Below are 18,117 nucleotides of genomic sequence, written 5' to 3'. Positions count from 1 at the left end.
CATTTACCTGAGGAAATACAGGTTTTTCATATTTCATTTGAAATTCTTTCATTTCAAATTCATTTCCAATTATTTGTCTGAAGTCAGGAATGAAGAGCAGAGTAGAAAGAAAAAGTGATGAAATTTTTCTAATTCCCTGTTATCTAGAAGGCTGAGTCATCTACTGTACACAAATACTGTCCATGTGTTCAAAAATGCCATTGTCATGAAGGTTTAGATTTAGCAAATCTTTCAGGCATGTTAATTTTACAGATATATGTAGTTAATGTCATTTTAAGTAGGATTATGTACATGCTTCAACTTCTTTGTTTTCTGACTCAGATTATATGTGAGACTAACATATTAGCAGTTAAACTATAAATTTATTATGAGTTCACTCTTTTGAATTTTAAGAACACTCCCATCTGAGATGTTACTTAACCAGCGTTATATTAGGTATGATATTCAGTGTTTTGTGAGGTAGATGAGTTAGGTAGATTAGTTAGTAAAATTACCGAACCAGAAGGAAGCACTCTGTATTTTCTTATCAAGATTTTATGCTTTCCTAAAATTTCTGTTATTTGCTTTTAGTGGTTTTTAAATTGTTGATAGTGGGTGGGTTTTTTTTGGTTTTTTTTTTTTTGTTTGTTTGTTTGTTTTAACTTGAGGGAGGATTTTAAAATGTATTTACACATTTGTATTATTATGATACTGGGAGAGAAAAAGGCTTGTTAGCTGCATTAAACATGTAAATAAAATAGCAAAACAAAAGTCAGATTGTGAGTTATTTTAGGCAGATACTCAGTGCCTTTAATTCTGAAGTTATGTGATTAATAGCATATTGGTCAGATTTCAAGCATGTTTGGTATGATGACCATGTTAAATTTGGAAATAAGTAGTTTTGGTGTTTTATTTTGTTTGTTTGTTTTCTTTTTTTTTTTTTTTTTCCTCCTGTATTCTTAACATTAAAAATAAATCAAATCTTTTAAACTACCCTTCACGTAGGAAATATCTACAAATAGAAACTGTAAATCAGAATTCATGTCCCACAAAGATTAGATTCTGAATTTGAGCAATCCCACCAAAGTTATACTGCTGCTTTGTAAAAATGAGCAAATTCAAATGTGTTACAAATCATGATGTGTGATTTAAATCTCTTCAGATTTGCTGTAGTAATTGCATTTGGAATCATTGGAAACATTTGTCAGGAGTTAAATGGTAGCCAACTTCTTGTTCTTGAGATCCGAGCAAATGAAATGCTGGCAGTGGCTTTTTATGTTTCTCTCGCTTATAAGAGCAGACAGTTTACTGTTATTAATTTAAGTAGATGAAAGATGTGTATACTAAACAATTGACTGTCAAGTTCTTAACGTCAATGGAAAAAAACATTCCATGCTTTCTTGTTTACACAGATGAGTATATGGTTTGATAACTTACTAAATCTAAATTATGCTCCTTTCTGCCCACATACAGAACAAAAAAAATCAAATGCAGTACCTGCCTTTGCTGATTTTAGTTTGCATTTTTAAATTTTATTTACGTATTTATGTTCTTACAACAGTATTTGACAAAACAACAAAAATATATGATGTTTGTTTTTATCAAAAAGCTATCAAATGCTCTTGAGGGGAGAGTTCTGGTTTGCACTGTACTGTCTTTCAACAGTAGTAATCTTTGCAGACATCAATAGTCTGAAATTATACTTTTAGTTTTAGTTATTAGCAACACTTCAGTTTAGATAAGTTGCAATAACAAAAATGTTTACTTTTGAAATGGAGAACTCATATTTGATAAATTTTAGAAAAAAATAGGTAGAAAAAAAGTACACGTTAAGTTTAAATTCAGGTGACCCCTCAGATTTTCATTTGCAAACATGTGATTCACCATCTGTGTTTGCAAATAAGAATGCAAGAAGATGTTCTTAAGGTTGGTATGTAAATACATAATTATGCATAACTTCTACTGTTTCAGATCTGTACAGTATCTGAAATTTGTTCTATTGAGTTTATAGTGAATGGAATTTTCTTTCAATCGTTAACCTAAAATGCATTTACTATGTTATATTTGAATGTGCAGTAAGGTAACTTGTTAGTTATTGCTTGTTTAATATAAATCATCCAACATGAATTACTAAATTCTGTTTTTCACAGTACTGCTAGTTCATCATGAATATATGCACTAAGAATTATGTGAAAGATAACAAGCCAGAGTTGCTTTAAGAATGTTAAGGAAAATGCAAAAAAAGGTTTCAAATTTATCATATGTTCTGTTCTTAATTTGTTTGTATGTATGTGGTTAAATTCTTTTCTTTGTATAATTTCGTTGATGTTAGTGGTTTAAGTAAGATGTAAGGCTTTAACCAATATTGGAGTAACAGATTTCAGGAATACTTTTCTTATGTTCATGTAATTTCAGATTTACAGTGGGTATTTATTTAATAATTTTATTTGTTTTAACTGTACATAAGAGAATATGCTCAGATATGAACATCTGCATTGTAGCATGCACTTCTGCACTGGGAATCTCTTCCCATTAAGTCTGTTATTCTTAACTGTAAAATACCACATCAGATAATTTTTCAGTCCAAAATATATTTTTCAACACAGGACTCATGCATGTGAATTGTACTCTTCAAGTCATCAAATCATTTATTTTATCTTACCATATCTTTATAGCGTCTCCTCTTATGGGTGCCCAAAGTTTTCCTAATCTGACTACAACTGGTACCACATCAACAGTGACCATGTCTACATCCAGTGTTACTAGCAGCAGCAATGTAGCTACAGCAACTACAGTTTTATCTGTTGGTCAGTCGCTTAGTAATACTCTAACTACTAGCCTAACATCAACATCTAGTGAGAGCGATACAGGGCAGGAGGCAGAATATTCTTTATATGGTAAGTTTCATTTTTAAATGATGTAAATAGACTTCCCATTAATGGTTTTTCCATTTTTCCCATTGTTATGATTTTATTTTTTTGTGTTTGGTAGTCTATTTACTGATAAGAATTTGGAAGCTGAGTTCATGTGTTAGTTTTGTAAAGCAGTACTTGAGTGCTTTGTTAGCATTATATTATTTATGATTTCAGGTCATGAATTCGGTAATTTCTGTATCACGTGATGATTATTTATGGTATGGTTTATTTTGGGCGCTTAATCTTTACCTTAATCAAACTGTTCTGGTTTTTGATGTAGTATGCATGTAAGCCTCTACTTAAAATCACAGTATTCTTTCTCATTTAACATGCTATGTGCTCATTATGAGATACATTCTAGTATTCACTGAAAAATATCCAACCATTAGACATGCTGTACACTAAAAATTGTATCTGAGGTTCCAAATGTCTCCAGTCCATAGTAATTGCAAGAAATTGGAAAGAGCACAGAAATGAAATTGATGCAAAGAATACAATTGTGATTTGAGGAACAAAATTCAAAGTTGTATGGAATTTATATGCTAAATTCAGGCATTAGGATGGAAGTTATTTGTAGGATATGAATGATGTGAAAGGGGATTGTAGTAACTAGGCTGAATGATAAAATCAGGAATTAAGTTGATGAAGTCAAGAAGAACTAGGTGCAGGAAAGTATTTCTAATGTGAAGCTCATTGGATTGAGGGAGATTACTGAATGAAGAGATACACAAATTGTGTAAAAAGTTGGTTGAATGAGTAATTAGAAATTGTGTTTTTTTCTTGTTTATCATTAAGTCTGTTCTGGCTGTTCAGATTAGCACCAGATTAGCAGGGCATTGGAATTGAGCCACTTGGAGTTGGTTAAGATATCTACATATACCATCTCCATTTATTGTTTTAAGTGTTGATATTTTGATCAGGTTACAAGTCTTAAAATAGAAACAACTGAGCAATTATTTTCAGAAGTTACACTAGAGTGTCTGTTGGGGAATTAACAACAATTCAAAGGGTATTTGGACTGTTTATTTGTATAAAGAAAAATGCAATATTTCCCTATCTTAGTTTGCCTTGGATCACTGTGAATTTCTTTTCTGTTTTTGTTTATTTGGGGGAAATCCTGATTTTTTTAAAGTGTTAGTACTAGGTGGGTGAAATTGATCTTTGTATCTAGCTTCTGCTTTTAGTTACAGAAATTCAGTAACAACTAAATATTCAAAAATGTTGCTCTTAAAATGTCCCTTACAGTATAATTTGAGATGTAACCACATATTATTGTGGAAATTGTCATTAATGTGCTTTTAAAACTAAATATAGAGTCAGACAAAATAAACTGGTTTACTAATTTTTACAGTCTTTCATAATTTAAAATGAATGGAATTATAACATGTTTGATAAAAGCAAATGAAAAACCGAGCACTTTCTGCTTATTCTTAATTACACTATGTTATAGGCTTCATGTGTTAGATATACTGTATCAGCAGTGGTTCAATTCACTCTTTTTGTTTGTGAGAATTGTTTTTTCAGTGTTCTCAACGTTAAAGATTTTACATTTTCATAGGTTGTCTTAAAAAGATCTTTTTTTTTAATTTTGCAAATAAATATATAAATATATATGTTATAGATTTTCTGGATAGCTGTCGAGCTAGTACTCTGTTGGCAGAGTTGGATGATGATGAGGATCTACCTGAACCAGATGAAGAAGATGATGAAAATGAAGACGATAACCAAGAAGATCAAGAATATGAGGAAGTTATGGTATGGTATAGTTATCTACCTTAATTATCTGTACTAACAGATGCATTAAAAATCCAGATATTTTTGGCAATATGGAGTCTTAGCTAGATATTTTTTAACCTCCCTTTCAACTCCAATCATTCTGATTCTAATTTAAATATGTGCATTCAGTTTTAGGACTACTAAATTGGAGAATTGCTTAAGAATCTCTTTCTTTACTGTGTAGCTGACTGAGCATTGACACATTGCCTGGAGAAGTAGTGAAGTCTACCTCCTCATGTTTCTTCAAAGACCTCAGATACACATGGTCTTGGGCCACCTGCACTGGGTGACCCCTCATCCAGCAGGAATCACAGGTCCCTTCCAGCCTCTGCCGTTCTTTGGATCTTCGATTATGAGTACCAATCCATTGAGGCTCTAAACGAAATGCCAGAGATGAAATCAGCTTATGCTTCTCTGGCACTGCAAACTGAACACCTCTTCCAGAAGGCGGTTCATTGTGCCTGTTCTTGTGTATATCCTGAGTATTAACAAAAGGTTTTCTTACACGCATGGATACAGTAAAATTGTGAGGCCTTGTTGGAAAGGATAGCTAAGTGGGCAGTCCCCTTCCTGTGCAAATTTGATGAATTGTACCACCTTCAACATTTCTTCAAGAGAAAAATGTTTTTGAACATCAGCACACTCTGAAACGTTATAGGTCAGAACTGACATCTTAAAAAGCATCCTGGAAACAAATTGACAGCAGAAGTGATGGATCGCCATTTCACTGGCTGATTTAAATGGTGTAACTTTGTGGATGGGCTCCTGTGTTTTTTTTTTTTTTTTTTCTTTTAGTGATGCAGTTTGAGTATGTGTTTACCTGTAGGCCTGTGTGAAGCAAATTGTAAAAATTAAGTCTGGTTGGTGGAATATCTGGGAAGAATAAGAAAAGCAGGAAATTAGTCCCACAGATCTTGCCTATATTATAATGAATCTTGGTGCTTTATTTAGTTATGCATGCTTGGTCTTCTATCACCATTGAAGTTGATCTGAATGAGTATTGAAAGAGGAAAAATATAGGCCTTCACTAATGTTAGTTTAATACTTGCTGCACAAACGTTAATATTTATTAAACTACAGAAGCTTCCACTTCTTAATATGCTGAAATCGTAAGCATTTTAACCAAAAGTAAGCATTTTAACATACTTATGCTTTTCATGGAAATTCAAGTACGTCACTAAATATTTAATTTACATTCTGCACGTGATGCTAATTTAAGAATGGGAAAGCCAGCACTATTTAAATGGAGCTACAGTGCGAACGATAAGCACAATTTATTAATTGTTGATCACTTTGCAGAGTTGTTTAAATTAAGTTGGTATTGTTTTTCATGGGAAGAAGTAGAAATGGAATGGTAAGTTAGACTTTAAGATTCCAAGAACCAGATCTGCAAATGAAAATGTTCCTTCCCTGGGTTTCCTTTCATATTCATTCTTCTCAGTGAATAGCTGAACAGATTAAAGGCTTGTTTTAGAAAAGTAATAAGTAGTTAATATTTGCAAAGGCTTGTTGAAAATCAGATTTCTTCCTGTCATAATAGTTACAGTATTTTGGAATTTGATTTCATCAATGGATAAAATGCATGCATATTATAGAGCAACGTATTTATATATTTAGAAAAAACCCTACTTTATTCAGAAAAGTTAATGCATTTATTTTGACATTATTTTGATTTGAGTCTTTGATACTCCAAAATTTGTGCAATACACAGAATATTTACACTAAATTTGCTGACCTGCGTGATGGTAAATTTTCCTGTGTCATTTTGGTGCTTGACAAAAATTTTCTTTTTTTTCCAGAAATTGTGAAGATACCTATTCTAAGTTTAGCCTACCAGTGCAGGTTTCTATATGCTGGTAGTTCTGCTTAATTCTTTTGATTCCTGCTTGACCAATTAAATAGCTGGCACTTAACTGTGTTACTTCTTTTTTTTAATCTTTTGTCATCTTTGTGTTACTGCTGCATTCAGTGACTAACTTTTATGCTTTTGATAGAAGTTTCTCTGTTACAGAATTTTTATTATTACAGTTCCTTTTTACTTCCTTTATTTTAGGAAGAAGAGGAGTATGAGACCAAAGGAGGTCGTAGAAGAACATGGGATGATGATTATGTATTGAAACGGCAATTTTCTGCTCTGGTTCCTGCTTTTGATCCAAGACCTGGTCGAACAAATGTTCAGCAAACAACTGATTTAGAAATCCCTCCACCGGGTATGTTGACAAGGTGTATTTGTGATATGTGATCAGGCTTTATAAGGGCCTTTGGGCTCTGGGGATCCTATCACTATTAGCCAGTACAACATGCTTTTGTGTCTGTGTGGCTTGTCATTGTTTGAATGAGAGCTTCATTTGCTTCTGCATGTGCAAGCATTGAGAAATAAGTAAATTAAGCACCGTGTGAAATAGTCACAGTCTTGAATCTTACTTAAATTATTGTTAGGTCTCTTGCTATCTCGGTCAACCTACAGGGAATAACGTCTGTATTGAGCTGCCTACAGTAGCTTTGATTGGAGAGGCCTTGCTGAGGCATTCCAAAGCCTAAGTGATAGGAAAATTAATACAGTCATTGAGGAGTCTGTATGACAAGCAGCATAGCATAGGTTCTTGTTCCTTAGTTCATTCTTCTTCAGCTCTGTAGGCATAGTCTCAGTGTTCATTACGGAAAGGAATGCATATTTTTAGGCTTATGTGGAAATGAATCATTGTTGATTTTGGTGAACTGAAAAGAGTCAATACAAAAGGAAGTTACCATGTAAATAAATAATTCATGTGCTATAACTATATTAAAGAGAATATTACTGATGTGTAAGAATCAATATGGATTTCAAAAACAGATGGTAGCTTTACTCACATAGAGAAGTGGTATAATTATGGCACTTAGTAATAACTCATAGTTTTAATTCAGTACTTGCTAAACTTGCTGGCCTGCATGCAGGAAATCTTTTATAGTTCCTTATTAAACCACTTTATTAACATTTAAGGCAGCTCGTCATGTTTTATGTATTTTATGTTAACATCATGTCAAATGATTTTTCTTTTGCAGGTACACCTCATTCAGAACTCTTGGAAGAGGTTGAGTGTATGCCTTCACCACGCTTAGCACTTACATTGAAAGTTTCAGGTCTTGGAACAACTCGAGAAGTAGAACTGCCACTAACAAATTTTCGATCCACAATATTTTATTACGTACAGAAATTGTTACAGCTTTCCTGTAATGGCAATGTGAAATCTGACAAACTTAGACGTATTTGGGAGCCAACATACACGTAAGCTCACAAGTTTGTTATTCTGCAGAAAACACTGTGTGACTGATTAGGAGACAGAAGAAAAACAATGTTAAGATCTCTCCCTCCTCTGTAAGAAGCAATGCTAGAGTTAGATTTTTTCCTTACATTTTTGTTCAAATGTTTATATCAGTTTTGAAGGTAGTACTATACTACTTCAAAAATAATTTAAAAAAAAAAAAAAAAAAAGATAATGATCTCTAATGTTCAACTGTGACAGTATTAGAGAGAGAAGAGGGATCTGAGAAAGCTGGTTGATTACTTTATTGAGGGATTGCTTATTCCGCATTCAAAAATGATCTGTCCCAATGTGTGGGAAGTCAAGCAGAGGCAGTAGGAATTCTGCATGGATGAAGAAACTCCTGAAAGAACTCAAAACATTAAAAGGAAGCATTCAAATGATGGAAGGAATATCAAATGACCCAGGAGGAATATGGAGACATTGTCTGAGCATGCAAATAGAGGGAAAGGAAAATCAGTACCAGCCCAGAGCAGAACCTAGTGAGGAGTGTGAAGGGCAATAGGTTAGGATGCAGCACTGCTGCTGACTGGGTGCCATCTCGCTGGAAAGTAGGTTGGAGAAAAGGGCATGAGTGTTCTGGTAGAGATAAAGTTGAACATGAGCCAGCTTTGCCCCCTTACAGCAAAGAAAAGTCATCAGCATCCTGGGCTTTGGTAGGAAGAATGCTGCCATCAGTCTGAAGAAAGAAATATTTCCCCTCAGTGCTAGTGAGAGACTTCTAAGCTCCTGAGAGCCTATGAGAGATGAGGACCCAGAGCAAGTTCAAGCAAAGGGCATTTCTTATACTTAGAAGGCTTAAAGGGCTTAAGAGCATGTATGACAATACAAATGGAGTCCATTCCAAATTCAGCTGCTCTCTCTATCCTAACTTGTCTTTACTTGATTTATGGTAATAGGAATTCTAAAACTGTAATTGTGCATGTCTCATTTAGCATACCAATATAATTTCTATCTAATTGGAAAATTAATACATATGAAGACAACAGCAGTATGGTTGTTGCAGTTCTTTAACTTTGAATATTTTTTTTCGGTGTTTGTGTTACAACTATTGTCTGTGTTGTCTTGTGTCAAAAGTAGTGTTTTGTGTTTAAAAAAAAAAAAATACTGGAAACAGAAATATTTGTAAATGTGCAAGTCTCTTAAGTTAATACATACATGTAAACTACCGTAGAATTTCAAGCTTCACTGAGCTCATGCAATGAAGATCCTAAAGCCATATTGGGAAATTTGAACAATAAAGTGGTTTGTGCACTCAAACCTGACTTAAAAAGATGTAGTTATCTTGCAGAGCGTTTAATTTATAATTTATTCACACCATGAAAATTAAATGCTTGCACTAGTTTAAGAGCTTTGTTGAATGTTCTAGGAAGTGAAAATCAACTTGCTTAGTTTTTTTTTGTTTGTTTGTTTTTTTGGGGTTTTTTTTTTTTTTTGGATTATGCTACTTAAGTGTCATTGTGTCTAACAACTCAGTGTGTAACTTCACATTTTGAGGACATGCTTATGAGTATGGAGTACTAATTCATTGTTTTAATATCTAGAATCATGTACAGAGAAATGAAGGATTCTGATAAAGAAAAAGAAAGTGGAAAAATGGTAAGACTTCCCTGCCTTTGTTATGTTGTCGTGGCTGTTTAAACAACAGCAAAGTAAGTCTTATTGCAGTTTATGAAATGCTACATTAAAAAAACTAACAGTTTTCAATTAGCTAAAGGATTTGTGAGCATACTGTTCATGCATGTTCATTTCAAATATATAATGCATGATGAAATTTTTAAGACTTTACAACCAGGAAAAGCCAACACTTGGTGGTTCCTGTTGTAGGGTTGCTGGTCAGTAGAGCATGTGGAGCAGTACCTTGGCACTGATGAATTACCAAAGAATGACTTGATAACCTACCTGCAGAAGAATGCAGATTCAGCTTTCCTGCGCCACTGGAAATTAACCGGCACTAATAAAAGTATTAGGAAAAACAGAAATTGTTCCCAGCTCATAGCTGCATACAAGGTATATGTCTGCATCCAATCTTTTTATTTATGTGTGGCTGTGTGCTTTGTTTTGAATGTTCACAGACCAATAGCAAGTCTGTTTTGCTTTTTTTTTTTTTGTCTTCTGTTAAATATAGATGTGTTAAAGTGTGTTTGAATCATGATTTGAATTATCAACAATTGAACTAAATGCTCACGTTGAACACAGTAACCATTGTGATTTTTCAGTGCTCATTAACTTGGGAGCACATGAGCATAAGGACGGTAACGTGCAGCTTTCATTCATAACGTTTTTTTAATTATTATTTTTTCTCCTTAGGATTTTTGTGAACATGGATCAAAATCTGGATTAAGCCAGGGGGCCATTTCTACTCTTCAGAATTCTGATATCCTTAGTTTGGCAAAAGAGCAACCTCAAGCCAAAGCTGGCAGTGGGCAGAACTCCTGTGGAGTGGAAGATGTTTTGCAGTTACTTCGCATTTTGTATATAGTTGCTAGTGACCCTTACACAGCGCGAACTTCTCAGGAAGGTATGTGAGTTATGAAGCAAAGTTTTTCAAATGTTTTAGTGAACGCAAAATAAATGAATTTTTTCTCTTCATTTCAGAAGGAGATGAGCATCCTCAGTTTAACTTTCCACCAGATGAATTCACAAGCAAAAAAATTACTACAAAAATTCTGCAGCAGATTGAGGTAAAACTGTTTCTTGCTTAAACAGTTTGAATGTATTAGGTTTTTTGCTGACTTGCCTTTTGAATTGTTTCATACAAGTTATTTTATTTTGGATGAGTAAATTCTGCAGTAGCAGGCTAGTCTGAACAGAAACATAGCAATGAACATTATGATTGTTACGGTTAGCATAAATTTTTCCATCCCAATTGAGACAACTGTTTCAAAGTGATAGCAGTTATGATCCCCAACACAGGCCGTGATATATATAAAATGATGGTTTAGTTTATGTCTAACCATCTGTGAAATCCTCTGGAAGGTGGAAGAAGGTGCTTATCAGCTTACTGTAAATGTTTTGTTTATATTAGATACTCTCTGAACTATCTTGGTTGACATATAGTCAGTTTAGTATGACTAAGTCAAGCTTCAGTATTTGTTCTAATGAGCTGGTGGATTTCATTACAAAATAATGAAGAGACCTAATGACATGCTTCCAAGTAGTTGCTCTGACAGGTTTCCCAAATTAACTCCATAGACATCAAGCTTCCTCCTGAAAATCAGAATTGCAAGTTTTTTGTTTTTGCTAGAGTAGTTCCTCATCCATTAGCAAAAACTTGAAGTTATTTTAAATTGAAAGTCACAATTGGGAACAGGAGTATTATGATATGTGGTAACTGAGCGTAGGTTGTCTTGACAGTATTGCTGCAATCCTGGAATCTCCAGTCTCCATTTGTAGGGCAGGAGAGGATTTGCAGGGGGGGTTATTTGATGTCATATCTTCCACCCTCACCATCCCAGGTAATATTTGGGGATATGAAATTATGCTTCAGTGGAACTACATCTTTTTTTAATCTTTATTGAAGAAAATGAAGATTCCAAATTCACTTAGTTCTTTTCCTTGTTTGCTTTTTGAGGTTGTTTAGTTACAGTTAAGTCACCCTAATTATTGAAGCAAGTTTGTTTTTCATGGTCTTATGAAGGATGTTTAGGCACCCAAATATCTTTGTGTAATAAAATAATTCTGGCAGTCTTTGTTACATTTGTATTTTAGAAGAGACTATAGTAGTATTTCAGTATGGATCATCTCTGCTACCACTGAATGTTTTGTGGTGTCTTCCAGAATTAAGTATTTGACCACTTTTGAGCAAAATTCAGAAATAGTTATCTTGATAATTAGGTACTGTTATTTCCCCACAATACTTTGACCAGTAGGTATCCCAAGGATTTAGTGCAGATCTTATTGTATGTGCCAAAGCATCCTGTTTCCACTCAAACCCTAGAAACTCAGGGAACATCTTACATCTTGGTAGTGGCATTTAAGAAAAAAAAAAAAAAGTTTGCTAAGAAGCAAGGAACTTGCTTAAGAATAGATGAAAACTCAGCCTGTGTGTATCAGGTGTCTGTTCATTAGTTACAAACTTGCTGGAACAAACTGAGCTTAATAAAAGAAATACTTTCTGTTCTTGTTTCTTTCATTAAACTACAGGAACCCTTGGCACTAGCAAGTGGAGCTTTGCCAGACTGGTGTGAGCAGCTAACAAGCAAGTGTCCTTTCTTAATTCCATTTGAAACTAGACAGTTATACTTCACCTGCACAGCATTTGGAGCATCAAGGTAAACAAACAAGTGGAAAAAAAAAAATATCCACCTCTCAGATTTATTTTATTTTATTTATTTTTCAAAATAGCTTTTTGAATTAGTAACTCACAGAAAAACCTCATCCTAATAAGATAAACTTGGCTTTCCAGATTTTAAGCATTTTAGGCAGGTAGCAGAAAAAATGGGAGGATGCTGGGAAGCTTCAGAACTTTGGGACACTTCTAACATTTCTCATGCATTGTGTTAGAAGTTTATAATGAGTGGCTTACTTTTTGTCTGATATTCTCCTGAATTTGAAGAAATGTCATTCTTCAGCATGTTATCTGAAGACATGGCTGGGTTCCTGTAGATAGTTATACCAGGTAGTAATTCAATTGGGCTGCAGTTCATTGCGTAATGAACTAAAAAACAAAAATAAAAGAGCTTTCTTAAAGTAAATCTGAATTAAATGATTTTTGAAAATATAAACCAAAGCATATAACTTTTATTTGTTCTTGTTTTTGCTTAGTAGAGAAATAGTAGAAATGTTTGAGTTGGAAGGGACCTTTAGAGGTCATCTTGTCCAGCTTCACTGCAATAAGCAGGAACACCTACACCTATGTCAGAGTCCTGTCCAGCCTGACTTTGAATGTCTCCTGGGACAGGGTGTCCACCACCTCTGGGCAAATGTCAAACAAAACAACCAACAGATGGTAGATTTGTTGATAGATGATAGCTGCATAGATGAAAATCCATACAAGAATTTTGAACTTTGCCTTCGTATAAGTATTGTTATTAGAGGCAGTTGTTCTTGCTTAATTGATATGGGTCTTTTGGAGCTATGGAGGAACAAAAGACTCGTATAATTCCTGTAACACTAGTAATATGTTGGAATTTTTTAAAGTAAACTTTTTGTACTCTTGCCCGTAATTATATAGGTAAGAGTTTCATTATGTTATTATTACTCTAATTATTATAACTTAATGTCATTTTATATGTGAATGACTGCACTTAAGCTTTGGTTTAATGCTTCTCTGATTATTATGTAAGCAAGTAAGTTGTGCTGTAGAACTTGGTCAGTATTAATGGGCTCATGTAGAACTGTTCTGCAGTATAGTGCAACCTGTAATGGCCAACTACCATTAGAAAGAAACTGTAGGGTTTTCTGCATGTGTGATACAAAGTATGATGCCCTCTGTTCATTCCGCTGTGACGTTAAAGCTATAGTAATTCAAATATATATTAAATGTTTTTGTTGCTATTTATTATATTAGACATTGTCTGATCTTTCATAGTAACAAGAAATTATTTAGCTTGCTAAATTCATAAAATATAAAGCAGCCCATATTTCTGCATTTTGGATAATTCTGAAAAAGGTGATTAGTACTTAACAAAGGAACTTTTTAATAGTGGATACTTTCAAGTTTCAAGTAACTGTTTTGTGGGGCTTTTCTCTAGAGCGATTGTGTGGCTACAAAACAGACGCGAAGCCACTGTTGAAAGAACAAGAACCACGAGCACAGTGCGACGTGATGATCCGGGAGAATTCAGAGTGGGGCGCCTGAAGCATGAAAGGGTGAAAGTTCCGCGAGGTGAATCCCTGATGGAATGGGCAGAAAATGTCATGCAGATTCATGCAGACAGAAAATCTGTTCTAGAGGTAAAGCATATCTGCCTAGTAGAGTGAGCTTAGATAGCCATTTCTAATGTGCTGGCCAGGATATGGAATATCCTGTTGCATAACCCACACTGAACATTTCACTAGATATTTCTTTTTTGTTAATATTCCTTGTGGTTTTTTTATAGGTTGAGTTTTTAGGGGAGGAAGGAACGGGCCTGGGTCCTACCTTGGAGTTTTATGCATTGGTAGCAGCAGAATTTCAGAGGACAGATTTGGGAGCTTGGCTTTGCGATGACGATTTTCCAGATGATGAGTCTCGTCAGGTCTGTTTCTGTTTGTCTGTTAAATTCTAAGTGTTCAAAACTTATGTAAGAGAAAAATGAGCTAGATAGCCAGGAAGGAAAGAGCATTTGATCACTGAGCAGCCACTCATCATCATCAGGAATGACCACAGTGTTCCATAGCTCCTTCTCATTTTTTTTCTTTATAACACAAAAGTACAATAATAGTAAGTTAACTAGCACAGTCATATGATTAAATTCACCTTTATCAGTGTTATTTTTATTTATGCATTTTTAATGCTAATGTTTATTTTCTGTCTCTTAAATCAGGTTGATATTGGTGGTGGATTAAAACCCCCTGGTTACTATGTACAGCGATCATGTGGACTCTTCACAGCACCATTCCCACAAGATAGTGATGAACTTGAAAGGATAACCAAACTCTTTCATTTCCTTGGAATTTTCTTGGCTAAATGCATTCAAGACAACAGACTTGTGGATTTACCCATTTCTAAGCCTTTTTTTAAACTCATGTGTATGGGAGACATTAAAAGCAATATGAGTAAGTTGATATATGAATCGCGGAGTGACAGGGACTTGCACTGTACTGAAAGTCAGTCAGAGGCTTCTACAGAAGAAGGGCATGATTCACTGTCAGTAGGAAGTCTGGAAGAAGACTCCAAATCAGAATTTATTCTTGATCCACCAAAACCTAAACCTCCTGCCTGGTTTAATGGAATTCTAACATGGGAAGACTTTGAATTAATAAATCCACATAGAGCAAGGTTTCTAAAAGAAATTAAGGACCTTGCAATTAAAAGGCGTCAAATTTTAAGCAACAAAAGTCTGTCAGAAGATGAAAAAAATACAAAACTACAGGAATTAATGCTGAAGAATCCATCAGGTTCTGGGCCGCCGCTTAGCATAGAGGATTTAGGGTAAGAATTTTCATATTTATAAGTAAACAAACCATATTGTATTAGAGATGAGCATTACCACATCTAATAAGAATTGAGATTTCTTTGTTTTCAATAATACCATTGTGAGGGGGAAGGTGCAGTCGTTAGAGATGCAGCAAAATCCATTTTGCTGTCTATAAGTAGATTCTAGTTCCTTCTTGTTTTTAGGGGTTTTCCTTCTTATCTGTTCAGGCTTTTTTTAATGTTTTAACTTAAATATGGCTGCACCATGATGCCACTATAACTCTGTAGGAACACCTAAATACTTGCTAAGACCTTTACAAAAATGTGAATCAAGCCATTTGTTATGACAAGTATTGAAATTTATTAAACTTTTTGGAGAACTTTTAATGAGAACCCTTTGAGCTTTTCTGAAACGTGGGTATGTATTAATAGACATCAGTGCAGTGTTGGAAGATACAAAACTAATCATACCTGTGTGATTTTGAGTCAGGATGTCATCTTCTGTGGTTCTAAAATATTTCTTTTCAAACAACACTTGTAGTGTGAGTTATTCGTAAAAGTCATCTTCTGTCACAGGAGATGTTACATAGTTGGGGCTCGGTAATTGCTTATGGCCTTGTTGACTTAAGTGTAATGAAAGAGAGAATGAGAAAAAGCACAAGTACCACCACTGAAAGGCCTAAGTGTGTTAAGTGTCTTCATAACTATTAGTATTGGAAATTAATGTAAATGATTATCTTTGAGTTCATGAACTAAATTAAGCTGCTCAAGTTGTTTTGAGGCTGATAGTTTAAAGAAAACTGCAAGATTTTTTTTTATCGCAAAACCAAGTAAGTAGTGAGCAAATACACATGCATACTGTAGACAGGAGATATCTATTACTTGCAAAGTTCATTACCAATTGTAGTTTTATACTGTGGTACCACTTTTAGGTGTATGCAAAATGATCCGCAGTATTTTGAAATGGAAGAGAAGGGAGGGTTCATTAATCTTGAGTATTTACAAAAGCAATAGCAAACTTGTTTCCAGTTAGCAACTAACGATTTTTCTGTCTTGAAGTTTAAATTTCCAGTTTTGCCCATCATCCAAAGTGTATGGATTTACAGCTGTAGATCTCAAGCCAGGTGGTGAAGATGAGGTAAGGAATCAACCAACTTTCAGAAATCTCAGCAGTAATTGTAATGCACTGTGAATTCTTAGAGTATTTATATATTGTTTTTACAGACTGTAACAATGGATAATGCAGAGGAGTATGTGGATCTCATGTTTGACTTCTGTATGCATACTGGTATACAGAAACAGATGGAGGCATTCAGAGGTAATTTTAATTATGGCAGAATATATATTTAAGTGGACTTCCTGATGTTTAGGGTGTCCTGGTTTGAATTAGTGATGTAGAATGGCTTTCAAAAACAAACACTTGAGGATATAGCAGGTAAATAAGAGATTTGTTTCATAACACTTTTGCATTAGGTATACCGTTACAAACCTTGGAGAGATTCAGTTTTGTTAATTTAGAAAATGTTGGTAGATGTTTACTTGATTGAAGTAGCTGATGTTATTTCGTTAAACATTCTTTTGGTGTGTGTTCATAACAACATCTTGTATATATTAAAGATGGCTTCAACAGAGTCTTCCCAATGGAGAAGCTGAGTTCTTTCAGCCATGAAGAAGTTCAGATGATTCTTTGTGGAAATCAGTCACCTTCCTGGGCAGCAGAGGATATCATCAATTATACAGAACCTAAACTGGGATATACACGGGACAGGTACTTCAGTTCAAAGTGATTTAAAAATCACTTAGATGTATGGTTGACAAAACACCTGGGATGTTCTTAGGTAAAGATGCAAAATGGGAATTGACAGCGATTGAAGAACAACTAATTGCCTTAACATATATGGAATAATTGTGTTACAACAGACAGATTAGAAGGCACTTGGTGTTTTCATGATGAGAATAAATAACGAAGCAAATATTTAAGTGTCAAACTAGCGGAAGTATAAGAGCAGCTTACTTATACATGCTATTAAAATGCATCACTTGAGAATTTTTACTTCTGTCTGTGTTGTTGGTGGCTATGACTTCAGTTGGCTACAGTTGATATTTGTCATTTATTTCTTATTTCTTCTTCAAGTGTAGTTGAAACAAAATGTACTGTGCAGTCAAAATATACACTGCTGTTTGGCTACTGGGAGGTGGTCTTAATGGTTTGTTTTCGGCTACTCATCTTTTTTAGTAGCTGTAACATAGAAATTAGGTGTGAAACTATGTTAGTATAAGCATTCTGTGAAGGATCCTAACCAGCCTGAGATGCTGAGTGCAGCCTGCCCTGCATACGAAGATACAGCTGAAATTGCGGTGTCTGATACCTGTGGGCATGTTGCAGAAAGTAATACTTTCTTCATACATGCCCTCTGGTCCGTGTTTTTTGGGCTGATACAGATGAAAGTGGTGGTATCCAGAGAATTCTCTGAAGATCTGTTGTGGTCTGTTACATTTTTTTCATATTTTGTTTTGCATGAAGTTTTCAGCAAGTTAGAAGCAAACTCATATATGAACATGAAAGGTTTTAAGCTTAGTCAGATTCTTCAGAGAATAGATTTGAATTGTTTTCTTCTGTAGGAACAGCTAGAGAAGATGGCCAAATAACGCTCCAGGATAAGTAAGGAGAATTTGTTATTAATCTACCTGCAATTTTCCTTGTAGTATTCAGCAAGAAGAGTAAAAAAGTGTTTTTATGATTTATGATGTTTTATTCTTAACTGACTACTGAACAGAAACTGGAATCTTATAGTGATTACTTAGGCACTGCTAAAGATGCTGATATTCATGTCTGAAGAAAAATTGGGGAGGGTAGCAGAACATCTGTCACAGAATGTTATCATAACTGATCATTTCAATTTATTTTAAGCCCTGGATTCCTTCGATTTGTGAGAGTTCTGTGTGGTATGTCTTCAGATGAAAGAAAGGCTTTCCTCCAGTTCACCACTGGTTGCTCAACACTCCCACCAGGAGGACTGGCAAACCTACATCCCCGACTGACTGTTGTACGCAAGGTGTGGTTTCTTCAAGTTACCTTTCC

At 34.6% G+C, this 18,117-nt stretch overlaps 1 protein-coding gene across 8 annotated transcripts in view; it reads left to right on the top strand.

The window, feature by feature from the left end:
* Window positions 1–18,117, top strand: part of HECTD1 (HECT domain E3 ubiquitin protein ligase 1) — a 57,669-nt gene that overhangs the window by 38,456 nt on the left and 1,096 nt on the right. For 6 of the 8 annotated variants that reach the window (XM_048949252.1, XM_048949256.1, XM_048949250.1 and 3 more), the window contains 16 exons: window positions 2,655–2,876; window positions 4,516–4,649; window positions 6,724–6,880; window positions 7,713–7,935; window positions 9,517–9,571; window positions 9,800–9,982; window positions 10,283–10,493; window positions 10,571–10,656; window positions 12,119–12,246; window positions 13,669–13,870; window positions 14,017–14,154; window positions 14,443–15,050; window positions 16,095–16,173; window positions 16,260–16,353; window positions 16,653–16,803; window positions 17,947–18,091. In XM_048949252.1, coding sequence (XP_048805209.1) covers window positions 2,655–2,876; window positions 4,516–4,649; window positions 6,724–6,880; window positions 7,713–7,935; window positions 9,517–9,571; window positions 9,800–9,982; window positions 10,283–10,493; window positions 10,571–10,656; window positions 12,119–12,246; window positions 13,669–13,870; window positions 14,017–14,154; window positions 14,443–15,050; window positions 16,095–16,173; window positions 16,260–16,353; window positions 16,653–16,803; window positions 17,947–18,091 — 2,816 coding nt within the window. The remainder of the gene's footprint in view (window positions 1–2,654; window positions 2,877–4,515; window positions 4,650–6,723; window positions 6,881–7,712; window positions 7,936–9,516; window positions 9,572–9,799; window positions 9,983–10,282; window positions 10,494–10,570; window positions 10,657–12,118; window positions 12,247–13,668; window positions 13,871–14,016; window positions 14,155–14,442; window positions 15,051–16,094; window positions 16,174–16,259; window positions 16,354–16,652; window positions 16,804–17,946; window positions 18,092–18,117) is intronic. The other 2 variants (XM_048949258.1, XM_048949257.1) reach the window with 2 other exon arrangements.

The sequence above is a fragment of the Lagopus muta genome, chromosome 6 (genome assembly GCF_023343835.1).
Source record: "Lagopus muta isolate bLagMut1 chromosome 6, bLagMut1 primary, whole genome shotgun sequence".
In the NCBI taxonomy this organism is placed as follows: Eukaryota; Metazoa; Chordata; class Aves; order Galliformes; family Phasianidae; genus Lagopus; species Lagopus muta.
The sequence above is the reverse complement of the archived record's forward strand: the minus strand, read 5'-3'. Positions and strand labels throughout refer to the sequence as shown.